The sequence below is a fragment of the Numenius arquata genome, chromosome 25 (assembly GCF_964106895.1).
Source record: "Numenius arquata chromosome 25, bNumArq3.hap1.1, whole genome shotgun sequence".
Lineage (NCBI taxonomy): Eukaryota > Metazoa > Chordata > Aves > Charadriiformes > Scolopacidae > Numenius > Numenius arquata.
In genome coordinates, this window is record NC_133600.1 from 318,577 (window position 1) to 344,130 (window position 25,554).

Consider the following 25,554-nt stretch of genomic DNA (forward strand, 5'->3'; position numbering starts at 1 on the left):
ATTTGAAATGATGTTTCCATTTGAGAGATATCTATGCTGCATAGCTGCTTCTTTGGGTAAGAAAAGTTTCTGTTTCAGTTGCTTTATAAGACAAATACACTGCTCAATCTTCCGGACACCAGCTTTTTTAGCTTTCAGAACTCAACTTCAAACTTGCACAGAATGAGTCTTTGTGAAAAAGCTACTAATGGCCACCAAGCAGGAGAACAAACTGCTTGAGTTTGAAATAAATTTAAAATATTTTCTGATATCACTTGGATGAGGTATCTTTCTTCTCTTCACTCTGATGACTGCCGGTCAGTTATTTCACAGAACTTAACTAAGGGTTATGAAAACATATCAGAGGTATTATTAAGAAAAAACAAGTTTAATTTCAGACTTAGCAGGTATATACTATCAGAGTGTAACCAATAAGCTGAAGCTTGCAGCAACAGAAGCCCTCTGCTCTTCCTGGGTTTTAGTGGTTATTTTTCCCAATGGTTATAATTCTGTTTACAGCAAGAACGCCACAGACTCTTTTTTATAGAGAAGCAAATACTGGCATGGGAGGAACACTGACTGCTAGAACTAGTCTTACGAACCCTAAAAATAGCCTATGCCATTGCAATGCTGTGAATCTGTGACCTGTCGCATCCTTCCACAGATACCCTGGCATCCTGACCTGACATCAGCCACTGCTCGAGCTGTACCATTACTGATTCAAGCAGCAATTGCTCACACTACACTCTGTGCACTGCAGTAACGCTGCAGGGCTGCAAGATCCTCCTCTGCAAGCATCCATCACAAAAATGGACCAGGAAGTTCAGAGCTGGCAAGAGTTGAAGAGACTATCCCTAATCCTTATGCCTGATTAATCCAACCAAACAGGCACAAATTAAACATCTGGTCTGCATCTTGGTACCTGCTGGTTGAAAAGGTCTTCCTCTCCAAACTCCGCTTCATCCTCTTCCTCTTCGTTCTCTCGCACAACTACTGATTTAGTAACACTTCTCACTGCAACTTCCTACACAAAATGACAGATAAGGAGATCACTTAAGTCAACATAATATACTCCAATAATAATATACATCAATCTAATACCCCTAATTAAATTTTGGAGGGTTTAAAGCAACTTGCCCTCAATTTAACATTAGCTACGCAAGCAAGTACTGGTAATATCCTGCAAGCCACAACAACATTCTTATTTCTACTCACTAAAAGGCATGGTAATGTAGTTTAGCTTCAGGACTTTTCTTTCATTACCTAGGGATTTGAGAAGCAGCAGCCATGTTAGTGAATTTTATACAAGCTCATAGCAGACCCAGCTACGAGCTGAGACATATCATAATGTGAGAAACTAAAGCTTCTCAGTATAATTACACAGCATTAAGAATATTCCTAATTTCTACTAAATACTCTATATCAATTTCATATATCAGGACAGTCTTCCAAATCAGGCACTAAAAAGAATTCTAAAACCTCAGGAAGCTTTCTTTATTACTAAACCCCTGAAATCACAGATGCAAATTTCTACTTGAGGGAGAAGTCACTCTAAACATACCCTTCTAAGCAGGGATGCTAAAGGTAACCACAGGGGGAACAGACATGGATTTGAAATTTTTTCAGATTCCAGTTAGCCACTTCTATTTGAATACAAAGCCAGTCAGCTTTCTATTTGTACAAACGACTGTCCCTCCTACTTCGTCCTGTGCTGCTACTCCTGCACAAAGTGCTTCCACAGAATTACCAGCAAGAAATGCAGCATGAAAACTGATACAACTGTGGTCTGTTTCACTCTCCTGATCATTGGGATACTGGCACATTCAGGAATAACAGCCAAAGTAGATCCTCCCTTGCAGGAGTCTTCTGCAGGGATGGTTTTAAGAAACCAGTTGTGGGCAGATGTAGGACATTGAGGAATACACAGGAACCTGTGCCAAATGAAAACTTCTGATATGCTTCCAATATTGAAAGGACAGCCATCTTCCTATGTTAATATTTACACTGTGTCCCAAAATATTGCAGGTACTACGTAATATAAATTTGAATTGCCAGCAACACTTATTTTGTCTCTTCTGAAAACACATACTCAAATTCCAAACAAATTCTCTACTAGCAGGGTGTTTTCCTAAAATAGGATGAAAAAGTCTATGGGTAATGATCGCAGTTTCCCAAAATTGCCCCACAATCTCAAGTTAGGTATAGATATTTAATTATTTCAGTGTTATAAAGTGTCTTATTTTAGAAGACAATAGGGGAGATCTTAAAACCAGGATTTTGTCGTCTGTCCCCTCCCCTTTTTCCCCAAATTTAATTTAATTTTTCCCCAAATTAAAGCCCGGGAGATAACCCAGCCCACAGACACAGCCTACCTCTCCTTCAGAGTTGACGAGGTATGTGCGAATATTTCCTCCAGTGCCCCAGCTGCCTTGATTCTTCCACACGAGAACAGAAGGGGGGCTATGAGATACACCTGCATCTGCACCCCAAATCTAGCGAGACATACTGTAATTAGCTATTTGTACATATTTGATTTTTAAATATACAGAATCCCCTAATTCTCCTACTTTTCTCTACATACCAGTGTTCTTTTTCTAAATTCCAATGGCAGTTTTACCCTTTTACCTACACCATTACTTGTAGTCAGATATTATTTTCAGTCTACCACAAAAGGTAACACTAGCCACAATATAAAGAGAAAAAAACCCTACTATTGCAGTCATCAATTCTTTTCCGAATATACAAATTTCTCCCACCACTGTCTCAATGACAATACTGTATGGAGTCAAGACAAAACGCAGCTTGTACTGTACCAATTTAATCTTATATATTTATCTGAGCAATTGATACTTAAGTAGAAATACCTGAAACTGATTAAAAGAGAGCCATTTTTTTCTTCTGAAAGAACATGTTACAGACTGAAAATAAAATGCAAAATTATAGAAAAGCAGCTGTTCTACTACAGTGAAGGCCGAGAACGTCCAGTCTTAAACTTAACGACAGTCTACTAGACTGAATGGATGCTCCGAAATGTTCCTATTTCAGTAAGAGGCTGAACAGGATTAGCATTCTGAACATGGGCAAAGGTGTTTGAAAACAAACAGCCCTTGACACCAGCCCCACCCCCCCAACACCTTTTTCTTCAACTTCCTCTGTTGGCCTGGAATGGTCTTAAATACTAAAGTGCTAATATGGAAAGTCAATTTCTGTTCCATATTTTTATAACTGAAATCCTGCTCCTCTAAAGTGAGGTCCATGAAATCCAAAGTTATACACCATATCAGGCTGTACCTGATTTACAGGCACATTTACAACTGCCACAGCATCGACAAAAGAATATTTTGTTGACATACTGCAGGTATAACTTACTGTTACAGTCTGCCCAGCTCTGAGGACATACTTAGGAGTAAATTTGTAAGCAATTTCTTCTTCATCTCCAATTTGCCTTTTCAGTCTCCAGTTACCCAAAGACTGATCCTAATGGAGAGAGTCATAAGGTTATTTAGGGCAAGCAAAACAGAGCAAACAGGCATCAATTTTCTCTAGGTCTCCTTGTTATTAAAATAATGTTAATCTAAATTAATTTACATGGTTGTTAGACATCCGCATTCTAACTTGAAAGTATTTTTCTATACCCATTAATAGTCTAAAGTGTACATCCTGTAAGGTCGTTCAGTAAATTTAAAGAGATACACATTTCACACAAAAACGTTCTGCTAGAGCCAGCAAGGCTATTTACATGCATGCACATTTAGACATTTGGGACATAAACTATGTTCTCTTCCTGCAGCAAACATTACACTCGTGCTAGTACACTGTAACATTCAACTTTCAAATGCCCTCATTTATTATTGCAGGATGCTGCACCTTGAGATGTTGCTCCTGCTCTCCAAGTGACTCCACCTACTTGTGCTGCAGAAGGCTGTGGAACATTCCCATTTAGCTCCTCCTCTTTGTTTTCTAGGAGCTCTGCTGACACTCACCTTCTCCGAGTTGTTCTTAAGTTGAACATATTTGCCCTCCAGGTCTACCTCTTCAATGCTGATACTTCCTGTGGCTGAAGCTTGCTGGGACATCTGGAAGCTACTGCTGCTACTGCTGCCGCTAATACTTCCAGTGCCAATTCCACTTGTTCCACTGCCTGAAAACTCCTCTGCTTCAATACGTTTTCTCTTGCCCCGGGAAGAGCGAACAAGTGAAGTACTGCTACTGCTGCTGCTGGAGGTAGCCCGAGAGACTGTAACACGGGAGGAAGGACTTGGAGAGAGCTTCAACCTTAACACAACAAAGCAAGTGTTTTAATAAACACATCCAGGGAACTACACACAAAGCAATAAAGATACAATATGCTCAGTAACCAGAGTGTAATATGTCCCAAGGCTGAAAGCAGCCTCACTGTGTGTGTCAGGAAGACTACATATAAAAGTAAGGGGGAGGGTTATCCATCCCCAAGAAATTTTCTGGTAGTATGATTATGTGACATGGCTAATGAGAGCAACACAGATGACTTAACCCTCCTATCCAGTGCATCTACTGCTAAACACATGGGCCACATCATTTAAAAAACAGGAAAATACAGAAGTATAAGCACTTAAATTAAATGAAGAGATGAATGTCAAGCACACAATGATATACTCCACTGTACTCTGAGACCATTACAAAAATGAAAATAAAATAAAGACAGCGTTCAGATGAGAACACTTGCAAGTGTTCCATGTACATGTTCCATGCAACACATTGTGCTGTGAAGCCAATATGGCTTCAGTGAAACAAAATCTGGGCGTTCCTACTCAAATGGTAAAAAAATAACTGTAAGAAATGAAAATAACACCTGTTAGTCCAAAGAAAAGAATGTGGAATCTGTACGTACCTTTCCTCTTCTCCTTCCAGGAGTTTTCGGTAAGCGCTGATCTCCATGTCCAGTGCTAATTTAACATCAAGCAGTTCCTGGTACTCTGTAAGCTGCTGCTGCATCTGGTCCCTCATTTCTGTCATTTCCCTCTCCTTTGCATCAAGCATCTTCCTGAACTTTTCCCGCTCACCAGCCATCATTTCCTCCAATTCACGAATGCGATCTTCTGCTGCACTAGCCTAGGTAGATAGCACAATGGAAAACCCAGTTGGCATCTATGTGGGTACAGTAAAAAAGTTAAAAATTTATCTCCTTCCCAAATGAACATAACAAAGATTTCTCTCCATAAAATTCAGAAACTATGAAGGAACAGAAACATTAATATATACAAACCATACAGTGTGCTCTGTATCAGAGATGAAAGCAAATTTAGTCCCTTTACCTGTTTCTGAAGGCCGGAAAGCTGGTAGCTGAGAGCTTCTATTCTCATGCGAGCCTCCTTCAACTCCTCTCGAGCTGCACCAGCAGCTTTGTCATTTTGGTCAGAGGACAGTTTGGCATTCTCCAGCTGGAAGGCAAGTTTTATATAAGTCACTTGCATCGAATTAAATACCCTGCAAACATCCTTTTGGTTAAAAAAATAGAAGCTATTTAACATTAAATAATTTTAAATAGAATTCCGAGAAGTTTATGGTAAGAATTGCGTAACATTAGGGAAATGCCCTAAGGACCAGGAAAATCTATTTCAGTCCTATTCCTATAGGATTTGCTTATGACACTAAAAAAAAAAGTCTATTAGCTCTTCCATTATAGAAGCAACCTTATAGTTTCCAAAACCTGAGGTTCATATGACCACACGACCTGCCTGTTTGTCGTAAGAACCATCACAGTGGGTCAGAACAAAGGCTCTGTTCACTTCCTGGTCTAAGAGTCCCCTGGATGCCCAGGGATTAAGCTCAATAAAACATTCCACGGGCATTATGTCTCAGCTGGTCATCTGCAACTTGGGGAGTTCCTAAGCCAGAGACAGGATTTTTATGCTTACTATCTCATGGATTTTTCAGGCAGGAATTTCTCTGCTTTTTGAATTTATGGGGCATGGAGTTTAGCTATATATTAATGAAGAACAACCTTCCTTTGTTTCTTCCAAATCTGCCACTGGACACTCACTGTCCCTACTTCTGCTGAAAAATAATAAACAATCTCTCTTCATTCACCTTCTCCATGCTATTTATCCTTTTACAGACATCCCTTTTATCTTCCTCTTCTCTTGACTCATTCTCTTTTCCCAGGTGAAGTTTTATTTTTAACTTTCTTCACGCAGGAGTTGTTTCATACTCTTAATTGTCTGTCTTAGTCTCCTCAGTATTACTCTGTACTACCTTTTCAAGAAGGACTGCAACTACCCACAGCACTTCAGATCGCATCCTGCCTCAGAGGCAAAACTATGCTTTTGGCTATTCTCTTTCCCCAATAGTCGCCAACATTGAATTTGTTTCCAGTTTTTGTTCATTTCACCTAGTAAAAAAGCTTCATTTCTCGTGGCTAATTTTAACCAAATCTGAGAGAACAACAACGGAGCTCAAACCTATTGCGTGAGAAATTTCATCAAAGTAGATAGCTAGAAAAAGCATCCTTTTCATGCGTTGCAGCTGGAGTTCAACAATTCTGCTACACACCATGGAATCCACCTTGGAACTAAACCACCCCAATTCTAAGAACAGTTCCAGGCAGAACACGTTCTTCAGCCACACAGCAGAAAGCTTTATAGAATTCAATCTTCATTAGCTCTGCTGTTCACAGGGTTCCGAGTAGGGAAGATAACACACATACAGCCTTCTTTAGGCTAAGGATTTTGAAGGAACTTCAAGTCAAATATATATGCCATTACTTCTTGTAAAGTTAAAAATTAAAAATTATTTGAATGCTGACAACCATTTGTTTCCTTACAGTCAATCTGGCATAGTGCCAAATCCTCACATTTAGAATTTCTATTGCTTATTATCAAAGGTCAGACAAGAAGTGAGCTTTTACCCAAACCCCTCTCAACCTGGAGAAGCTCAGTAGCTAAACTTAACAACCTGCTTCAACATCATATTCCTTAACATCTCAGGCTCTCTCTGAACAGGAACACATCTTTATCCAGAAATCCACAGCATGAAGCTCACAGCTAAGACAGTTTCTCCCTTCAAATTCCAACTTCATCTGTAACAACCACCACCTTTTATGTGAGGAAAAAGATTAATTTGTTCATCTTCCTCTTCAAATCTTGTCACTTTTCCATTCTATGAAGTCTGTATTTTGCAGACATTTTGTTCTTGTTGTTATTTTATTAGGCATTTTCTGCCCTGGGTCTTCTTCAGACTATGACAAGTCAATCCATGTATCTCAGATAAAAATATCATATGTTCCTAACTTCTGTGAATAATGCCAAGGCTGCTAACTGTACTTGATTTTTGGTTTTAGTGCCTATTACCTATGTTGTTGCTGCTCTTAAAAATGGTTAAATATTTGTAGATCAATGTTTCTCAAACTGTAAATCATCAAACCAAATAATTCAAAGGGAGTCTCAGTGAAGGGTGGGGGAGAGCAATGTTAGCAGTACCGTCATTTCTCCACCACAAAAGAATTAGAAATGGCTGTAATTATTGGCAAGTATTTTCAATAACCAGAAAACTGGCAGCTGCCTATTTCCTTCAGGTAGGGTAAAGATTAAAAAGGCAGCAAAACCCCCCCAAATCCTGTAACCTTCGATCATACCAATTACAGAGCTGCTACTCCTCCCATGTTCCCAGTGTCGATGAACTGGGCCTTGCTAACTCAGGATTTGCACAGGTGTGACAGATACACTTGACTTTCTGTGTCATTCTGTCATTTTGTGACTTCTAGTTGCACTTCGGTTCAGGTTGACTAACTAAGGAACAACAAGCCTCACATCCTCACCTTTGGGGTGAACTTGTGAGTTGGAAAGCTTCTGGCTCATGTACAAGGGAGTGAAGGTATCTTGAAAAGTATCTCAAAAGGTGGTTTTGAAACCCAAAAGTGCAAGATAACCAAAGCAAGGAACAAGATACCAGAGCTAAAACAAAGACATCTCTTGAGTCTATGCCATTGACTAGCAGCCAGCTACTCCAACCTATAAATATTATCGTCAGGATGGGCCCAACTGGAGCTCTCCCTGAAGGGCAGCTGGGCTGCACCAGGTGATTCCCCCCTGGAGCAGGGACGCCTCTTGATGTCAGAGATTCCTTACCTGAGACTAAGAGATCCTTCCTTGCCCAAGGCAGAGAGATCCCTCACCCACAACGGATCCTTGGGAAGTGACTGATACAGCACACTGAATTAATACGATGAAACTTTACTAATCCATCTAGCTACTCCAAATTCTTATAAACATTGTATGGATAATTCCATTAAACATAAACCATTGACCAACTCTGAGATTAAAACTGAATCCAGACACACCCAGGCTCCAAAAGGAGTTTAGGAAGCAAGGGGGTCCACTCTGAACCTCCTGACTCTACAGCAAGGATCTCCTTTCTCTTTGCATCTCCAGTCTCTGGGAGAATCATTCTAACTCAATTTTCCTTCATGTGTTCCTTCCATGCAATAATAAGGCGAACTTGCCATCAAATTTGCTGAACCTTGTCAAGCCACTGTTAAATTCCACCAAACTTATTGAACTCTGTCAAATTATTATTTTACCTCAATAAAACAAACTGCCGTTTCTCTCTTTTGAGTGAGGTGCATTCCACTCATCCCCAACAACAGGCAGATAGACCCAAAGAGTGCAAATATTTAAGAAGTTTAAGCAGCATTCTCCTGGATTAAATTACTCCTATGTTCACATTTCCCCTCTACTCTGCTTTGCTGAGACCCCACCTGGAACACTGCATCCAGCTTTGGAGCCCTGAGTATAAGAAAGACATGGACCTGTTGGAGCAGGGCCAGAGGAGGCCACAAAGATGCTCCAAGGGCTGGAGCCCCTCTGCTGTGAGGACAGGCTGAGAGGGTTGGGGGGGTTCAGCTTGGAGAAGAGAAGGCTCCAGGGAGACCTGATTGCGGCCTTTCAGTACTTAAAGGGGGCTTACAAGAAAGATGGGGACAGACTTTTTAGTAGGGTCTGTTGTGATTGGACAAGAGTTAATAGTTTTAAACTAAAAGAGGGAAAATTTCAGACTAGATCGAAGGAAGAATTTTTTATTTTTTTTTTTATGACAAGGGTGGTGAGACCCTGTCCCAGGTTGCCTAGAGAGGTGGTTGATGTCCCATCCATGGAAACATTCCAGGCCAGGTTGGACAGGGCTCTGAGCAACCTGGTCTAGTTGAAGATGTCCCTGCTTATCACAGGGGGGTTGGACTACATGACTTTTAATAGTCGCTTCCAACCCAAACCATTCTATGATTTATAGACCACGGTTTTCATCACCAAAGGGAGTCAAAAAAGTTCCAATACCTTGCCTGAAGTTTCCCTGCCACCAGTGAAACCAAAACCACATCTAGTAATTTTCCAATCCAGAACTTAGACCATTGAAATGTGATAAGGCTTACACACATTCAGAAGAGCATTGGGGCTAGTAAGAACATTGCCAAGGCCACAGTAAGAGTAAAGTGACATCACAACCTTAGACATGGAGCCCCTCTCAGTATGTCCATATTAGTTTGCAAGCTCACTGCATCCAGGCAAAAGCCCATATTGAAACACAGCCTGAGCTCTCCAACCCATCCCTCCAGCTTCTTAGAGCCAACACATTGCACCTGTTGCAAGTGTCCTCCGCCACTTCCAATTTGGAGGAAGAACTGCATCTATTGACATCAAGGAAAAAAAACCCTTACAGCAGAAGATATTATTTAATCGGCTATTACGTGAGATCGCTATTCCTGCTGTGTCCTCTGCAGTGACCAACAGTTCCACATGTTTTCTCACAAACTGGCCTTTCTTGACTATAGGCTATTCCTAGCTATTACCTCTGGCTACAACCTGCCTGGAAATGCATCTGCGCACAACACAAGAGGAGGCATCTGAACACCAGGACAAACCTTCTTCATATTATAACTACTTGTCTCCTTAGAGACAGTAAGGGTAATGGAAATGGTTTTATCTCACTAACTGGACGTCCTGTCAGACAGTGCTGTGGGCAACAGTAGTTACCTTAGCCTGATAGGTCTGCTCAAGCTCCATTTTGTAGAGTTTGACTTGTTCATCATGCTGATTTCGCAGATCCTCCAGGGCCTGAGTCATTTTGGATTCATACTCCTGCTGGCGACTAGTGTCCACCTCTACCAAACGATGTTCATGTCGTTTTCTTGTTTCCCTTATTTCCTACACACACACAAAAAGAAATGGGGACAAATTCCCACATTAGGGTAAACAGTACAAGCAATTACATTCAGACAACAATTAACTATTTCAGTGCTAATTGTAGTATATAGAAGCTACAGTACCAAAGGCATTTAAGCCTAAGAATTACTGCATGTACTAACAAATGCAAATTACTGTTCTCATTTGGAAGGATATAATTCTTAGAAGTGACCCAACTTAAAAACAGGTTAAAAATATCCATATATAATTTAAGTAAGGAGCTGTTTTATGCTACAAAAAAGTCAAAGGGGGGGAGGGAGAGAAGAAAACATGAATTTTTACACAGCAAAGCGAGATTCAATAGGCTGCACTACAAACCTTTTCCTTCTCAATATACATCCCTACATTCCAATACCAGGCTACAAGGAGTCAGATGAAAGCAAACACCTTTTGTGACAATCAGATATATTGAAAAAATAATCACTATAGATAAAAACTGCATCTTCAAATTTCACTTTTAAGCACATGCAAATCTTCCCTTTTTCTATATACTGGATGACTCGTTAGATTTTGATTACCTGAGTAATAAAGCAACAACCCAAGCAATTTTCTGGTCAGTTTGTACTAATAAGTTTTCATTTTTAGAGAAGTATGACTAGACACAGAGTACACTGATCCCAAACTAGTGAGGTAAGACCTACTCATGCACTTATTCATGCTGAGCCCTGCAGAGGCCTGGCCTGAATGCGCAGTATCAGAACAAAACAGTTTCTCCCTTCAGCCTAGGACAAACGAGGGAGCGGTACCCAGTGCTGAGAGGAGGCCTGAAGGTAGCAGCATGAGGATGAAGAGCAGCCAAGTGAAGCTAGGCTCACTCTGCATGCCTAGACTGGAGTCATAGCAGGCGAACACAAATTCAGAACGATTTAACAAGTTGTTTTGCAGAAATGCTCTACATCTAAAAATAGACTCTTCTACTCACAGCTATATGCCCTGATGTGATCTGGTTCTGTGTTGAATTTTTACACCAGGAAAACCAGCAAGCAGCAGTGTCTCAGTAGCTGTAAGGCAATGACCCCTTGGAGGCCATGAAAATACCATAGGGGAGTACAAACTATCAGGTGAAGGGCTGAGCTGACCTAGCAGCTCAACACCGCTAGAATAAGCAGTCTTCACTTGCCACACTCCAGTCATGACGTTCTAACCCTAATAGACCTTTGGACCATTCACTGAATCAAATGAGTTCACTAACCTAAAGGAAACTAATTCCCTTCTTTTCTTCGTGTGTCAAATTGCTCCATATCCTGCTTCGGCAGGGGAGTTGGACTAGATGATCTTTATGGTCCTTTCCAACTCTAAAAAATTCAGTGAAATTCAGTGAAATATAAGGATCACAGAGCTCCAGGGACAGCTAAAGGAACACCCCCACTTCAGCATGGCAAGCTTTAAGATTAGATTCCGTTGTCTCATTCAGCTTCACCTTTAGTCAGTAGCAACACAACTCCCCTCAGGAAGTAAAGTTACTTTAAGGCCTAACAACCAAGCAAGGGTCTGTCACTGCAGGGCACGGCAGTGAGAAAATGGTCAGTACAACAGCGTGACCTACCTGTTTGGTTTCTTTGCTCTGCTGCAGCCCCTCTCCTTAGCCACACCTGCCCCAGCCCTTAATGCAGTATGGGCACTTAATTCCGTGGGAAGACATAACTCAGTCACTAAGCTAGCAAGAATTAAACTCAACCAAAAACCCCTAAGTATTTTACTAGTTAATCAGGCTGAAATGCAAGCCAAACATGACAACTAGCATAGGTGAGATGAAGGGCAGAAGCATATTGCAATTGCAAAATGGCAATTGCTCAGCAGCCATTAATTGAATGAGCATGCAGAAGAATCAAAGGTCAGAGTTGGTTTCCACAAGATGGAATAAACTGACCTAACACTTTGCATCTGGTACAGAGAGAAGATCATGCTTCCCTTTCCCAATCCCCACCTGTGCATTCCCACTATTTACTTTATAAAAACTCTGGTCCTCACTAGAACCACTATGAGCCAACTCACTAAACAGGCAGAGAAATATCCCTGCAAAAAGCAGGGTAATCGCACACTGTTCTTGTCAATGAAAGCACCCACCAAAGTTGGTGCAAGTATGAAGTGCCATGCAACCAGGTCCAGAGAGAGGGAAAGAGACTTTCCCTTTCCCACACAGTCAGTTAGCTCACCTGCCCAATCTCACGGAACAATACCCTTGTCACTTGGCTCTCATGCCAGCTCTGCCACTGATTTACCATGTAACTCCTGCAAAACCATCACCTATTTTATTACTCAACCCATTTACAGCAAGGGTAATACTGATTTTTCCTACCCGGACTAGTTAGTAATTGCTTATAGTCAGTTTGAATAAAAGCTATATAAGCTTCAGACTATGATGGGATTGCTAGGTTGTTAATACCTCCTCAAACACATTCTTCCTGAAATCCAGATCCTCTTGCAAGCTCTGGCACCGATTCTCCAGATCCACACGCATGAGTGTCTCCTTCTCCAGCTGCTTCTTAGCCACAGCATGACTATCCTCAGCCTAGTAAAGAATTTTAAAGAAAAAGATGTAATTTTGTCTGGATCCCTATTTTCCATCTATAATCCCTTTATGATCTTCATTTGACATCTTTGGACCAATTATTCACAACAACAAATCTATTGTCAAACCACTGATTTTCCAAAAAAACCCAACAAAGAAAGAAAAAGAGTGCGTGTGTGAATATTTAAAACAAGCTTTCATGTTTATATACTAGTTATTTAAAACACGGGATTATTTCAATACAATACGATAACAGAGCTGAGGATTATTAATTCCTCAAGCAAAATATGTTGCATGTTCTTCTTTTTCTTGCTAGTGTAGTGGGTACTGCGTACTCCAATATATGTTTAAAATTATGCAGCACCTTACAAAGGACAACATTCAGTAACCTGGTATCTCATGAACATAGAAACACCAGGAATTCTTAAATAAAAGCTTTTGACTAGCAAAATTTCTAAAACACCATGTTGCTTTGGTTCCTTACAATTTAGTTTTCTATGCAAGAGGGGCAGACAAAGGTTCAGCAGCAAGTGAACTGGATCAATGGTGTTCGGGCTACAAACTAACCACAAAGAAAAATAGCAAGTTTTACAATACATAGCTTCTCCCGTGCTAAAGCAAGGAGGCATTCACTGCCATACCTTAGCAAGTTGGGCACGCAAATCGGCCACCTCGGCTTCCAGACTGCGTTTCTCATTCAGGACAGTATTGAGTTCTGCTTCACTTCTATGAAACAGCACTTCAAGATCCTTAATGCGACCCTGAGCCACAGACAAATCTGCATCTTTCTTCTTGTAGCTGAAATAACAAAAATTAATTATATTTATAAATGGGTGCACACACATTTTAAGCATGACTTGGTTACAACTACAGATATTTTGTTATTATACACATTGTATTAGGATTAGTGTACCACTAGATGGCTCCTAGAGTAACCCACAAACACAGCTAATAGAAGTAATCATAAACGCCTCTTAAAACTCACAGCTTGCCCCAATGTGTTGTAAATGCACTGCCTGATAAAGAAGAACAGATGTCATGGGGAGGCAAGGGAAAAGCAAGAAGGCAACTCAGACAGTTAAAGATGACAATAAAGCTGCTTTACACACAAGGTGTAGAGAATATTTTTTCATCTCACTGCTGCACAGCACGTTTAATTGCTGACATCTATCACTTTGGACTACAGCCCCTGAGAAGCAGAGCATATGCATCTCCCAAAGAGGCCCATGTGTACACCCCGTGTTTTGTACCCCATGAGGCCAAGCCCATTTCCCAGGGTGTATTCCCACACAAAGGAGTAAAGTAGCAATCCACGATGGACACATGGTCACCTTTCAGGGATAAACCAGTATTTCTTCAGCACTATTCATTATGAGCAAAGCAACTCTGGTCACTGTAAATATAATTATTTAAGCTATAATATCCAGCTCACAGAAATGATCCAGGCCATCTTCCTCCTGCCCACCAAGTATTTGTCTACCTTTTCCTCCAACATACTGCCTTCTGCAGCTTCTCTAGCTATGAGTTGTGTTATTAAAAAACTGTTTTGTTCCATGAAGTAATCCTTTCTTCCTGCAGTTTAAGCTCACTATCCTAGTCTCACACCGCTAAGAATGCAGGGAACAGCTTTTTGTCTTTTTCTCTTAAACCGTCTTACAATTAATTTTTCTCCTTCCCTTTCTCCAAACTTCTATTCTATAGATCTGTAATTTTCAGCCTGTCATCAGTGAGCTGCTTTTAAGGGCCCACAGAAATAACTTAAAGAGGAGTCCTACTACCTATAGGCTTTAAAAAGTTCTGTATTTGGTGTGCAACTCCAAACATTGAAAAAACATTTTGTTTGCAAAGAGAAAAAAAAAAAAAAAAAAAGGCGCCAAATTCCACTGCTCTAGATTGTACAAACCTTGTCCCCCAGCCCAAACCCTGAGTCTTGGTTCCCGAACTTCTGATCATTTGTACTGTCCTCTTGAACTTTTAATTTGCCCATAACTCTAACAAAATGTGATGCCCAGAATTATCTTACAAAAACCCTGCTTTATGGGGTATTGGTGTGCTCTACAGACAGTACTTCTTTACATGCTTCAGCACAATGTGCATCTCTTCCCAACTACAGAACAAATCCACGTTAGACTTAGATACACTTTAGCTGTGAAGCTCATGTGTTCTCTCTGCATTCCTTGGTGTAAATCTCTGAATTTGTTTTTGTTTAACTGTAACTATTTTTTCTTAATCGTTGGTACAATCTGTCACTGTGAATCCTGTCCTGCAACATATGTGCAGTGTCTTCAAGCTCAGCAGCTTGCAGGAGACATATAGACAAAACATGACTTCTACTGAAAGTATTATTTAGCAGCAGCCAGAAAGTCCAAATAGACTCTCTGGACACATGTCCCTGCATCACAGGTGTCACACAGTAAAACACGTCACTGTGCATGTGTCACAGACAATCAGATCTGGAAACCTTCTGTCTGTGCAGTACCTAAAGGGCAAATGCCACTTCCCAGGGAGCACAAACAGCAGTGTACGCTTACACAGCCCATGGCAGAAGCCTGGCAGTGTGCAAGTACTGCCGGGGAAATGGGAAAGAAGAGAAGTGTTCCATGTACAGCTTGACAAAGCACCATAAAGAATTCCTGACAGCGATCAATAACTTCTGCTCCTTCATGAACACTAACACTGGAAGACACTCCGAGCTGCTTTCACACACATTTTTATCTGCATTTATAATTTCAGCCTGGTTTATTGTCTTCACGAAGAAAACTGACAGAAGACTTTACAAAAGGTGCAACCTGCTTTAGGAGAACTCTGAGATGCCTGGAAGTTACAATGGCAGTCTATGTGTCTGTTGAGACGTGCCTGTGTTCCTTGAGAACACTAGATTAGGGTAACTCTCAAGAGCTCTTTTCCCAGAAGGCAGCCAAGTTTGCTCAAGGGAAATATTGCAGTGCCCATGCGGGGTAGCAGGCAGAGGAAGCCACAGCAAGACAGTCCAACACAGAGCTGGGAGCTTGCAGCTCAAGCAGGGAGACTCCTAAAGGAGCAGATGGATGAGGCCTACGTGTATCTACTTCCAGGCTTTGCTCGGCCCGGGGACCTGTGACACAGGTAAAGATATGAACAGACACTTCATGAGTATCAGGACAGGAGGCTTTCCTTAACCAGATCATCAAAGTTACCTCTGCTATGACTGAATGCACCCCGATCACTACACCAGGTCTGGTTCAGCAGTTTCGTAAGAGGGTGCTGTTCCACCAAAGCAAAAACACTGTGCATCTTACAAATAAATTAAATGTTCCCATCTATGCCTCCTCCACTCATCCCCTACCTCCCTCAAGCCATCAACAGTTTTGTCAAGCAGCAGAAGATGCACAGAAGTGCTAGAAGCTGCTACATATCATATAGGAAAGAACCATACTTGCTTCAGAATGGTATCAGAATGTCTATTTTTACAACAATACTTTAATCCTAGATTTAAAAATACGTCCCTACTGCTGATAGAAACATCTTTAAACTAAAAATCAAGCTGTCATATAAACAGTGTTAGAAAGTCCTAAAGAAACTATCCAACTGCTTTATGAACCTAGTTATGAACTTGGATGAATAGAAAAAATTCTAAATTCATGAGTTGTGTTCATGGTACTAAATGTACATACAGGTATATATTGTACATGTTGTAAAACATATAGAATCACAGACTGGTTTGTGGTGGAAGGGACCTTAAAACCCACCCAGTCCTACCCCCTGCCCTGGGCAGGGACACCTCCCACCAGACCAGGTTGCTCCAAGCCCCCTCCAACCTGGCCTTGAACCCCTCCAGGGATGGGGCAGCCACAGCTTCTCTGGGCAACCTGGGCCAGGCTCTCACCACCCTCACAGCAAAGAAGTTCTGCCCCAGATCTCATCTCAGTCTCCCCTCTTTCAGTTTAAAACCGTCACCCCTCCTCCTATGGCTGCTCCCCCTGATCCAGAGTCCCTCCCCAGCTTTCCTGGAGCCCCTTGAGGGACTGGAAGGGGCTCCAAGGTCTCCCCGGAGCCTTCTCTTCTCCAGGCTGAACCCCCCCAACTCTCTCAGCCTGTCCTCACAGCAGAGGGGCTCCGGCCCTCCCAGCATCTCTGTGGCCTCCTCTGGCCCCGCTCCAACAGCTCCATGTCCTTCTGATGTTGGTGGCCCTAGAGCTCTGGAGGCAGCACTGGAGGGTTGTCTCCCCCGAGCGGAGCAGAGGGGCAGAATCCCCCCCCTCACCCTGCTGGCCACGCTGCTGGGGATGCAGGGGGGTTTCTGGGCTGCCAGCGAACGTTACCAGGGCATGTTGAGCTTCTCCCCCACCATCACCCCCAACTCCTCCTCCTCAGGGCTGCTCTCCAGCCATTCTCCGCCCAGCCTCGGGTTGTGCTCAGCATTGCCCCGACCCAGGTGCAGGACCCTGCACTTGACCTGGTTGAACTTCATGAGGTTCACACGGGCCCACCTCTCCAGCCTGTCCAGGTCCCTCTGGATGGCATCCCTTCCCTCTACAGTGTCAACCACACCACAAGTTTTAGTCGGCTGATTTTTCAGCTAAGAGAGAGAAAATTTCTCATTGGAGAAAAAAAAAAAAGTGCCTTTTTTTTTTCTAAACAAGCCTCATGTTAAATTTTTTTCAGAATGTTTTTTTCTTATTTTACTGACATCTTGCAACAAAAGCAAAAACTGTAAATAACAAACACATACAATTCTACCTGTTAGTTTTCATTGCAAAACAATTGTCCCAAGGCCTCTATCTCAAAGTGTTTTCTGTTTCTTCATTTACATTTGAAACCTGATCATTGATTGTAACTTGATTGCTGATCACCGGACATGGTAAAGGATGATGAGAAATAAGTGTATTCTAAGGAACACCAAAAAAACCCAAACTCCACAAGACACTCACGACAGAAAAACAATTGAAAACACAAGCAGTTTTATGACAACAATGAAGGCAGTGACTGGAAAATTAAGATATTTTCCAGAAGACCTCCCTCACATGAAACCTTTTAAGTTTAATTAAGGTAAGATTTGGATGCTTCAGCTTCATCCTTGGGATATCACCAACATCCATGTTGTAGTGGCAGGTATGGCAAGAAAGAGCCACGGGAGGTTGATCCCATAGCATAGGACAACTGACAGTGTCTACAGTGCAAGTGACATTGATGTTGGGGCATCCGAATTCCACTTGTAATGTCAGGACATCATATATCTCATCATTCATTTGCAAACTGAATTGAAATGTGTATGGGTGCTAACATCTTAATCAACAGCTCTTCCCTAACTTCCGCAGATGAATCCCTAATTTGGAACCAAAACTAGTTTCACTCTGTGACAAAGCTCCCTCTAAAGAAATTACAGAGGAGGGAGAGGGATAATATCAAGCTTGCCCGTGACAAGCTGTGGGACAACACAACAAAGTTACAGGGACAGGGTACCTGCAAGAACCCTCAGCCTGTTGCTCTGAGACACACTGGGTACACTGGAGCACAGTGGAAGTCTTAGGGAGATGAGCAAGGGGCTCCTGAAGTAATAGCAGCCAACAGGGAAACACTGGTGAAATACCTCAAAGAAATCAGGAAGTGTTCCTCTAAGGAGATGACACAGCCGACAGCCCAGCTGAAGTGCCTCTACACCAATGCACACAGCACGGGCAACAAACAGGAGGAGCTGGAAGCCACCACCATGCTGCTGGAAAGCTATGACATAGTGGCCACTACTGAAACCTGGTGGGAGGAACACCATGGCTGGAGCGCGGCTGTCCATAGCTATGGGCTGTTCAGAAGGGACAGGCGAGGAAGGAGGCCCAGAGGCTTTGCCCTCTACATCAAGGAATGGATGGAGTGTGAAGAGCTGTCTCTCTCTAAAGAACAGCCACGAGCAGGGTGGAAGCCTCCGGGTAAGAATTAGAGACAGAGGCAACAAAGGGAACCTTGTGGTTGGGGTCTAGTACAGGCTGCCTGATCAAGGGGAGCCTATTAACGAAGCCTTCTCACTCCAACTCCAGTAGGCATCGTGCTCACAGGCTCTCGTCCTGCTGGGGGATTTCAACCACCCCAACATCTGCTGGGAAGGTCGCACAGCAAGCTGTAGGCAATCCAGGAGACCCCTGAAGTGCACCGAGGATAACTTCTTAAGCCAGGTAACAGACAGCCCTACCAGAGGGGATGCAGTACTGGGCCTGTTGGTCACCAGCACAGGTGAGCTAATCAGTGATGTCAAGATTGGAGACAGCCTGGACTGCAGCAACCATGACCTGGTGGAGTTCACAGTTCTGAGGGATACGGGTCAGGTGAAGAGCAAAGTCAGGACCCTGAATTTTAGGAAAGCAAACCTGCAGCTGTTCAAGGAATTAGTCAACAGGACCCCCCAGGAAATTGCCCTTGGGGACAAGGGAGCAGAACAGAGCTGGCAGAGCTTTAAGGATGCTTTCCACAGAGCACAAGCTCTTGAACCCTGGGTGTAAGAAATCAGGAAAGGAAGGCGAGAAACAAGCATGGCTGTGTTGAGACCTTGATGGCCACGTAACACCGACTGCCATGCAAAATACATTATCTGAAATAAATGCCAAGACTGCTGACCTAAGGCTTTTAAGAGGGAAATCGGTCCCAGGAGGAACATCACAGTAGGGCTGGGTGGTATTCATCTCACTTACCTTTAGGGGTTTTTATATCTGACCTAGTTACCATCGTGTCTTTTTACGGTTAACAAAGGCCTAGCTAACCGAGTCCATAAATTTTAGCGCACAGGTTGTCTGACCACATGCAGACATATCTTCTAGTATGAACTGTGCACCAAGTCCCATAGGCTTTACAGCGACTCACTCAAACAGAGATGCTTACACCACAGCAAATTCATGTTTGGACAGTTATTCTAGGGGCAAAGCCCAGCACAGAAAGCTAAGATCCAGTGATATAGCAAAGTTTACAAAGAAAACAAGATACTTCATAAATCAACTAGCTAGTTAGAAAAAAAAACACAAGAGAGGGAAACACTCAATTCCTTTTATAACCACTTAGATGTAAACGAAGGGAGACGGGAGACTTACAGTAGGGCTCTACTGGCACTACTGGATTAAAAGCAATTTTATGGCCAAAGTTCATATACAGGTGATGTACATACTGACATGCTCAGGAAAAATCTTTAACTCCCAAAACTTATCTACAAAAACAGGTATAAAAATTCAATCAGAAGCAAAAAAATAGTTTTGCCACCACATATATTCATTTTAAAATTAATTTTCAACTACTAAACATTATCTGATTAAAAAAACTCCCTAGTGGGAATAAAAATAAGGCATTATGTTTGGCTTCAGTAGCCAGTTTATTAGGCCGGTTCTCTTTGGTGCAGACTGAACAGCTGTTTTTTAAAATGTAGTTGGTACAAGGTCTTTTTCCGGCACACTTACATTGTAGCTTCGTGTGTCTGTAAGCCAACACTGCTTCCATGTTCCCAAAGTGCTCAGAGCTACCTTTTCCTTCATTTCTGCCATCAGTCAATACAGTGAACCAGACAATAAAACTGATAGCATTTAAAAATTAACCTTCCTCAGATTGGTCAATTTAAATCTATACCAGTTTCTCAATCCAGCTTACCAAGCAGCTGCACTTGTGCAGGCTCACATAAGGAGAGGTACAACAGGACAGAAACAGCCACAACCAATCGTTTCAGCCACTACATGTCTGAATTGCTCAAATCATAGTATATTAATCTTCTATCTACAAATACATTTGTGTATGTACGGGTCGGATTATCTGCTCTGCCCAGCTGTGCCAACAACCTGAGCAATTCCCCTCTCACAAGCCTGTATCTTCTCACTGGTCTGCAGCACTTCCAAAAGACACCCACTAAGGCATTTTAAGAAGCATCATTAGTATCATTCCCACTGCAAGTATTGCCCATTCTAGTTTTAAAAAAAAATTATATATATATATATATATATATATATATATATTTTCTCATGCAGGACTTTCCTTACCTTTTATTGAACTCCTCAAGTTCTGCTCTCAATTTTCCTATTTCAATCTGTAATCTAGCCCTCTCTTTGGCAGTTTCATCCAGAACTCTTCGAGCATCAGCCAGTTCAGACTCATAGAGACTCTTGATTCCGCTCACCTAAGAGGAAAAAAGTATTCAGATATGAGAATATCCCAAAGACTATCAAAGAATTGAAACACAGCACCAAGTTTCACACAGCTTTCTTTGAAAAAAGGGTGCATGATAAGATTTCTGTTGTTTAAGAACATTCTATATCAAACATTTTCAATTAATATGCACCTACAATTAGATGTGATCTAGTCCCAAAGACAAGATTTAATTTTTATTCCCAGTGAGACATGACAAAACATAACTATGCTTGTAGTGTGCAAGAGATAAACTGAAGCAGATCAGTACACCCTACAATCAGTTCTTAAATTATTCACCCTCATTTCCAATACTCTGCTGTGGGAGATTTTTTTAAACAGTAATACCACTTAAAGATAAATGATAGATTTATTTTGTGGAATACAGGAATCCGAGGCCCAATTTCACTCTGCTACTCTTGCACTATAAAGCTAAAAAGAATCTGAAACTAGATGAACTACAGAAATGTGAAGAGTTAAAAGACACGAGCTTGCACTCCTGTTCTCTGCCTCAGAGAGTAAGGATCTACAGACCTCTCCTGTCCCAGCCAATATAGTACATAATCAGCTCTTCACACTGCAGTAAGGCCCTCTTTTTTTTCCAGAATGCAAGATTATTTTAAAAGTACAACAGATAGCTAAAATGTCAAGACCGTATAAGATTGTTCCTACTGCTTCTGTCAAAGGATACCAGAACAACTATTACCAGTGTAAAACAGGAATAGAGCAATCGGGGAGCAAGAAGAGCCAAAACCAGAATGTACCAACTTTAGGAAAAGAAATTTCATAACAACACATCAAATGCAGAAACAAGAAAGCAAACTGTGCTATTCGTAGGAGTGCCTATTTCAACATCACAGTGGCACCAATGACAGACTCAACCATCTGGTCTTCAAAAAGACTGATTAAAAGCAGTCAGGATACAATTAAGCTCCTGATAGACTATATCCTCATCAATCTTCTCAAGTTAACTAAAATATGACAGTACAAGGACTGAGAAGTCTACAAGCACGCCACATACCAGAAAGGACTTGCTTTAGCAGGGAGGCTGGACTAGATGATCTTCAGAGGCCCCTTCCAATCCCGTATCATTCTGTGACTTGGCTGTCTATCCATCCAATCTTAATTCTTTTCTTTAAAGAATTAATTCTTTCAAGCTTTATCCAAATTTTGAGGTTTGGGTTTTGGGGGTTCCCCCCCCTCCCCATAGCTGATAGCCAGAGGTTGTCTATGGCACAAGCCAACATAACTCTGTATTATCAGTTACAACATGTAAGAAGTTCTACGAAGAAGTGTACCATGACTGTGCTCAACTCTTTCATACAGCACTCCACAATGTCAAGAAAAAAACTAATTGGAGATTGTAGGGCTGTAAAGCCTTTCATTATAGATGATCCTTCAGTGAAAATACAGTATTTGCAAATTTCAATACAAAATACAATTGCTCAAAGGCCAAGCACTGACTAAATGGGCCAAGCCCTTTCCTGGTTCCTTGTCTCATCACACTTATGAACAGATTGCCACCAGACAGCGTCTACCTGTTCTTGAACACTCCCAAAGAATACTGCATGCAAGAGATAACCTGTCTGGCATCTTCCATTTTTGTCATCTTCTATCAGTAGAATTTATCAATTCAAATTCCTTCCTCCATTTGTTGTTTGTCATCATTTTGCTTGGGTTACCACAACCCACTGTCTCATGCTTGCCACATATGAGAAAGGTACAAACTCATGAAGCTTGTGCAATCCCTCCAGTGTAAGCCAGTAAGAATAGCTGGTAGCAAATGCTGAAGGGAAAAAGCATAGAGAACGAGGCAAACATACAACGATTCTTCACTCACATATACTCCCAACTTCTAAAAATTTTAAAAAATTCTGAGCCAAACACTGCTTCCAGGCACCAAAACCCAGTAGTCACTGAATAGCGTCAGTTTGTCTAATCATTTTGTAAATGTCTTTAGCTTTTCATTTCCACAACATCAGAGAGCATCACACAACCATAACTGGTGGATTAAGACCTACTCTTTGATTATTTCATGCCTATAGCTTTTGTGTTGTGAGAAATGTTGAATATTTCCTTCCTATACAAATCTTCATTTGGACTCGTGACTCAGGGCTCTTCTCTTTTCCAGATTTGCTCCTGGTCAGAAGTTATTCTGATACTCCACTCATCTTTGTCACCTTTTCCTTATACACAGTATTTCCAGGCTCCAGATGTTTCAAAATAGGTTAAGAGAACTGCAAGCAGCATTCAGAATACAGAAACCACGTGGATTTACATAGTGATTATTGACCACCAGCTACAAAGGAAAACAGGGGCATTACAGGAGATCAGAGAGGCAGAAAGTGCAGTAATTATTACAGGTTTCAATGAGCCCAAACTGATTAGCATCACCAGGAGGTGATGTCCAAGCTATATTTTCATACACTAGTAATGACGTGCTATGGAGTGGCTAATCTAGAAGGCCACAAGAGAGAAAGCAACTCTTCACCTGGTTCTCAGTTGACTTGGTTTCAGTGTCCTTATGGAAGCAAGAGAAGTAAAAAAAACCCAACAAATCTACAACTGTTGCGACTGTTTCAGCATAGCAACTAAGGAACACGGAGATATTTGTTAAGTGAAAAAGCAGTTAAGAATAAAATGTTTTTAGAAAACAAGATACTGTATAAAGGTATCATCACAGACCACACATACAAACTATTTTAAGATGCTCAAAACAAGGAGGATATGAGACATAGTGAAGCATTTTTCAACAAGCTGAGGTCATGTACAGACAAGAAAAATAAAACTGATCATGACTCCTGTTAATACAACACGGCAAGCTAAAAAATGGAAGTTTGAAGAACAACTCATGACTGGTGTAGAAAGTAATTACTATTGCTCTGCTCATGAAAAAGGCATACATGAGAGTCCACAGCCCCATGCCCATCAATTTATGTAGAAGAATCACCTAAAAAAACATGCACCGAAAACATACCTTTTCGTTTTGGGGGTTTTTTGGTTGGTGTTTTTTTTTTTTTTTGACTTGTAGCTGTACCAGAGGAATCTTAAAGACATTTCTGTACTTTAGCATCAGTTGAAAGTATCACAGAACAGATCAACAAAACAAGCAGTAACAAACCATCAAGAATATAAAGTATTAACAGCTTTCTAAATCCCACTTTTTCAACCAAAACAACCAGTATGTTATTTAATCTCCCAGTAAGAGTAGACTTTGTACTAGAGAATCAGAAGATGGCTCATGCCCTACAAGTGTCTAAAATAGGAACTACCTATCACTAAATTCTGTAAGTCTGTAGCAGTGCAGTAGACATTAACCTAAAGAACAGAATTACAGGGCACACAAGTAAGAGTCATACTGAGGAAGAATTAATGACTTGTGTAAAATCAAAGCTTCACAACCTACTGGCCTTGCTCAGTCAACCAGGGTATTCACAACAGATCCATTCAACAAAAAAAAGTAGTGGGTACATGCATAAGCACAAGAGCGTGGAGAAAAAACAGTCACGAAGTATGGCTTTTTTAAAGGAAAACAGTGGACAAGGGTTTGAAAAGTCAACAGGCATTCAGAAAGTGGAGACTGAGCTAAAAAGTCTGCCTGGACTCTCAAAAGGCTTGAACAACATCCCCCACCACAGGCTCCTACAGAGGCCATGCAGAGTCCAAGCAACATGGAGAACAAAAGAAGACACAAAGAGACATCACATTCCAGGAATTGAGGTGAGGTTGATTGGCCTGTAGTTCCTTGGATCCTCCTTCTTGCTACTCCTGAAGACGACATCGGCTTTCTTCCAGTCTTCAGGAATGTCTCCTAATCATCATGATCTTTCAAAGATAACTGAGTGTGACCTTGCAAGTCAGCCAGTTCCCTCGGCACTCATGGGTGCAACCCACCAGGTCCCATGGACTTATGTCCAGTTTGTTTAGATGTTCCCTATCCTGATCCTCCTCTAGCAAGAGTAAATCTTCCTTGTGCCAGACCTTCCCTCTGATCTCAGAGGCCTGGGATTCCTGAAGGCAGGTCTGACCACAAGGTGGCATTGAGTACATCAGCCCTTCCTTATGTCCGAGTTTAGTCAGGACCTCCTTACTCATCCGTATAAACAGGTCTCCTGCCACCTTTGCTCCATTTCCTGATTGTCAGGATGGATGACTCTTGAGCTCGGAGGAGGTTACCGCTGAATATCAACCCAGCTCTCACGGGCCTCTTTTCTCTCCAGGGCTGTAACCCAAGCAGAGCCCTGAAGAGGCTGAAGTCTACTATCCTGATATTCAGGGTTCTGGTCTTGCTTTTTGCTCTGCTCCATCATCTAAAGATCCCAAACTCCACCATCTCATGATCACTGCCCTTAACATCCTTGACCAATTCTTCCTTATTTATTAAGTATTAGGTCCAGCAGAGCACAAAGACTATGACATGTGAGGCTTCTTGCAGCTGACTGAAGGCTTTAACTCTTCTTCTTGATCAGGTCAGTAGCAGACACACATCATGATGTCACCCATCTTGGTCTGCCCACCAATCCTGACCAACAAGCTCTCAGCTAGCTCGTAACCTGTCCTTCAGCAGAGCTCCAGGCATTCCCACTGCTCTCTCACATAAAGAGCAACTCCCCCTCCTGAAAAGCCAGTACCCATCCATCATAGCACTAGTCATGAGCTATCCCTGATCCCAACAAGGTCATAGTTCTGCAACTGCACACAGGCTTCTCATTCCCCCTGTTT

General features: G+C 41.8%; 1 protein-coding gene across 1 annotated transcript in view; it reads right to left on the minus strand.

Annotated features, from left to right (window-relative positions):
- Window positions 1-25,554, minus strand: part of LMNB2 (lamin B2) — a 32,149-nt gene that overhangs the window by 718 nt on the left and 5,877 nt on the right. Inside the window, exons 2-11 of the mRNA XM_074163995.1 lie at window positions 20,688-20,824; window positions 13,347-13,503; window positions 12,580-12,705; window positions 9,984-10,154; window positions 5,274-5,399; window positions 4,850-5,070; window positions 3,963-4,254; window positions 3,349-3,456; window positions 2,352-2,471; window positions 902-1,003 (exon numbers count right to left, since the gene is read on the minus strand). Coding sequence (XP_074020096.1) covers window positions 902-1,003; window positions 2,352-2,471; window positions 3,349-3,456; window positions 3,963-4,254; window positions 4,850-5,070; window positions 5,274-5,399; window positions 9,984-10,154; window positions 12,580-12,705; window positions 13,347-13,503; window positions 20,688-20,824 — 1,560 coding nt within the window. The remainder of the gene's footprint in view (window positions 1-901; window positions 1,004-2,351; window positions 2,472-3,348; window positions 3,457-3,962; window positions 4,255-4,849; window positions 5,071-5,273; window positions 5,400-9,983; window positions 10,155-12,579; window positions 12,706-13,346; window positions 13,504-20,687; window positions 20,825-25,554) is intronic.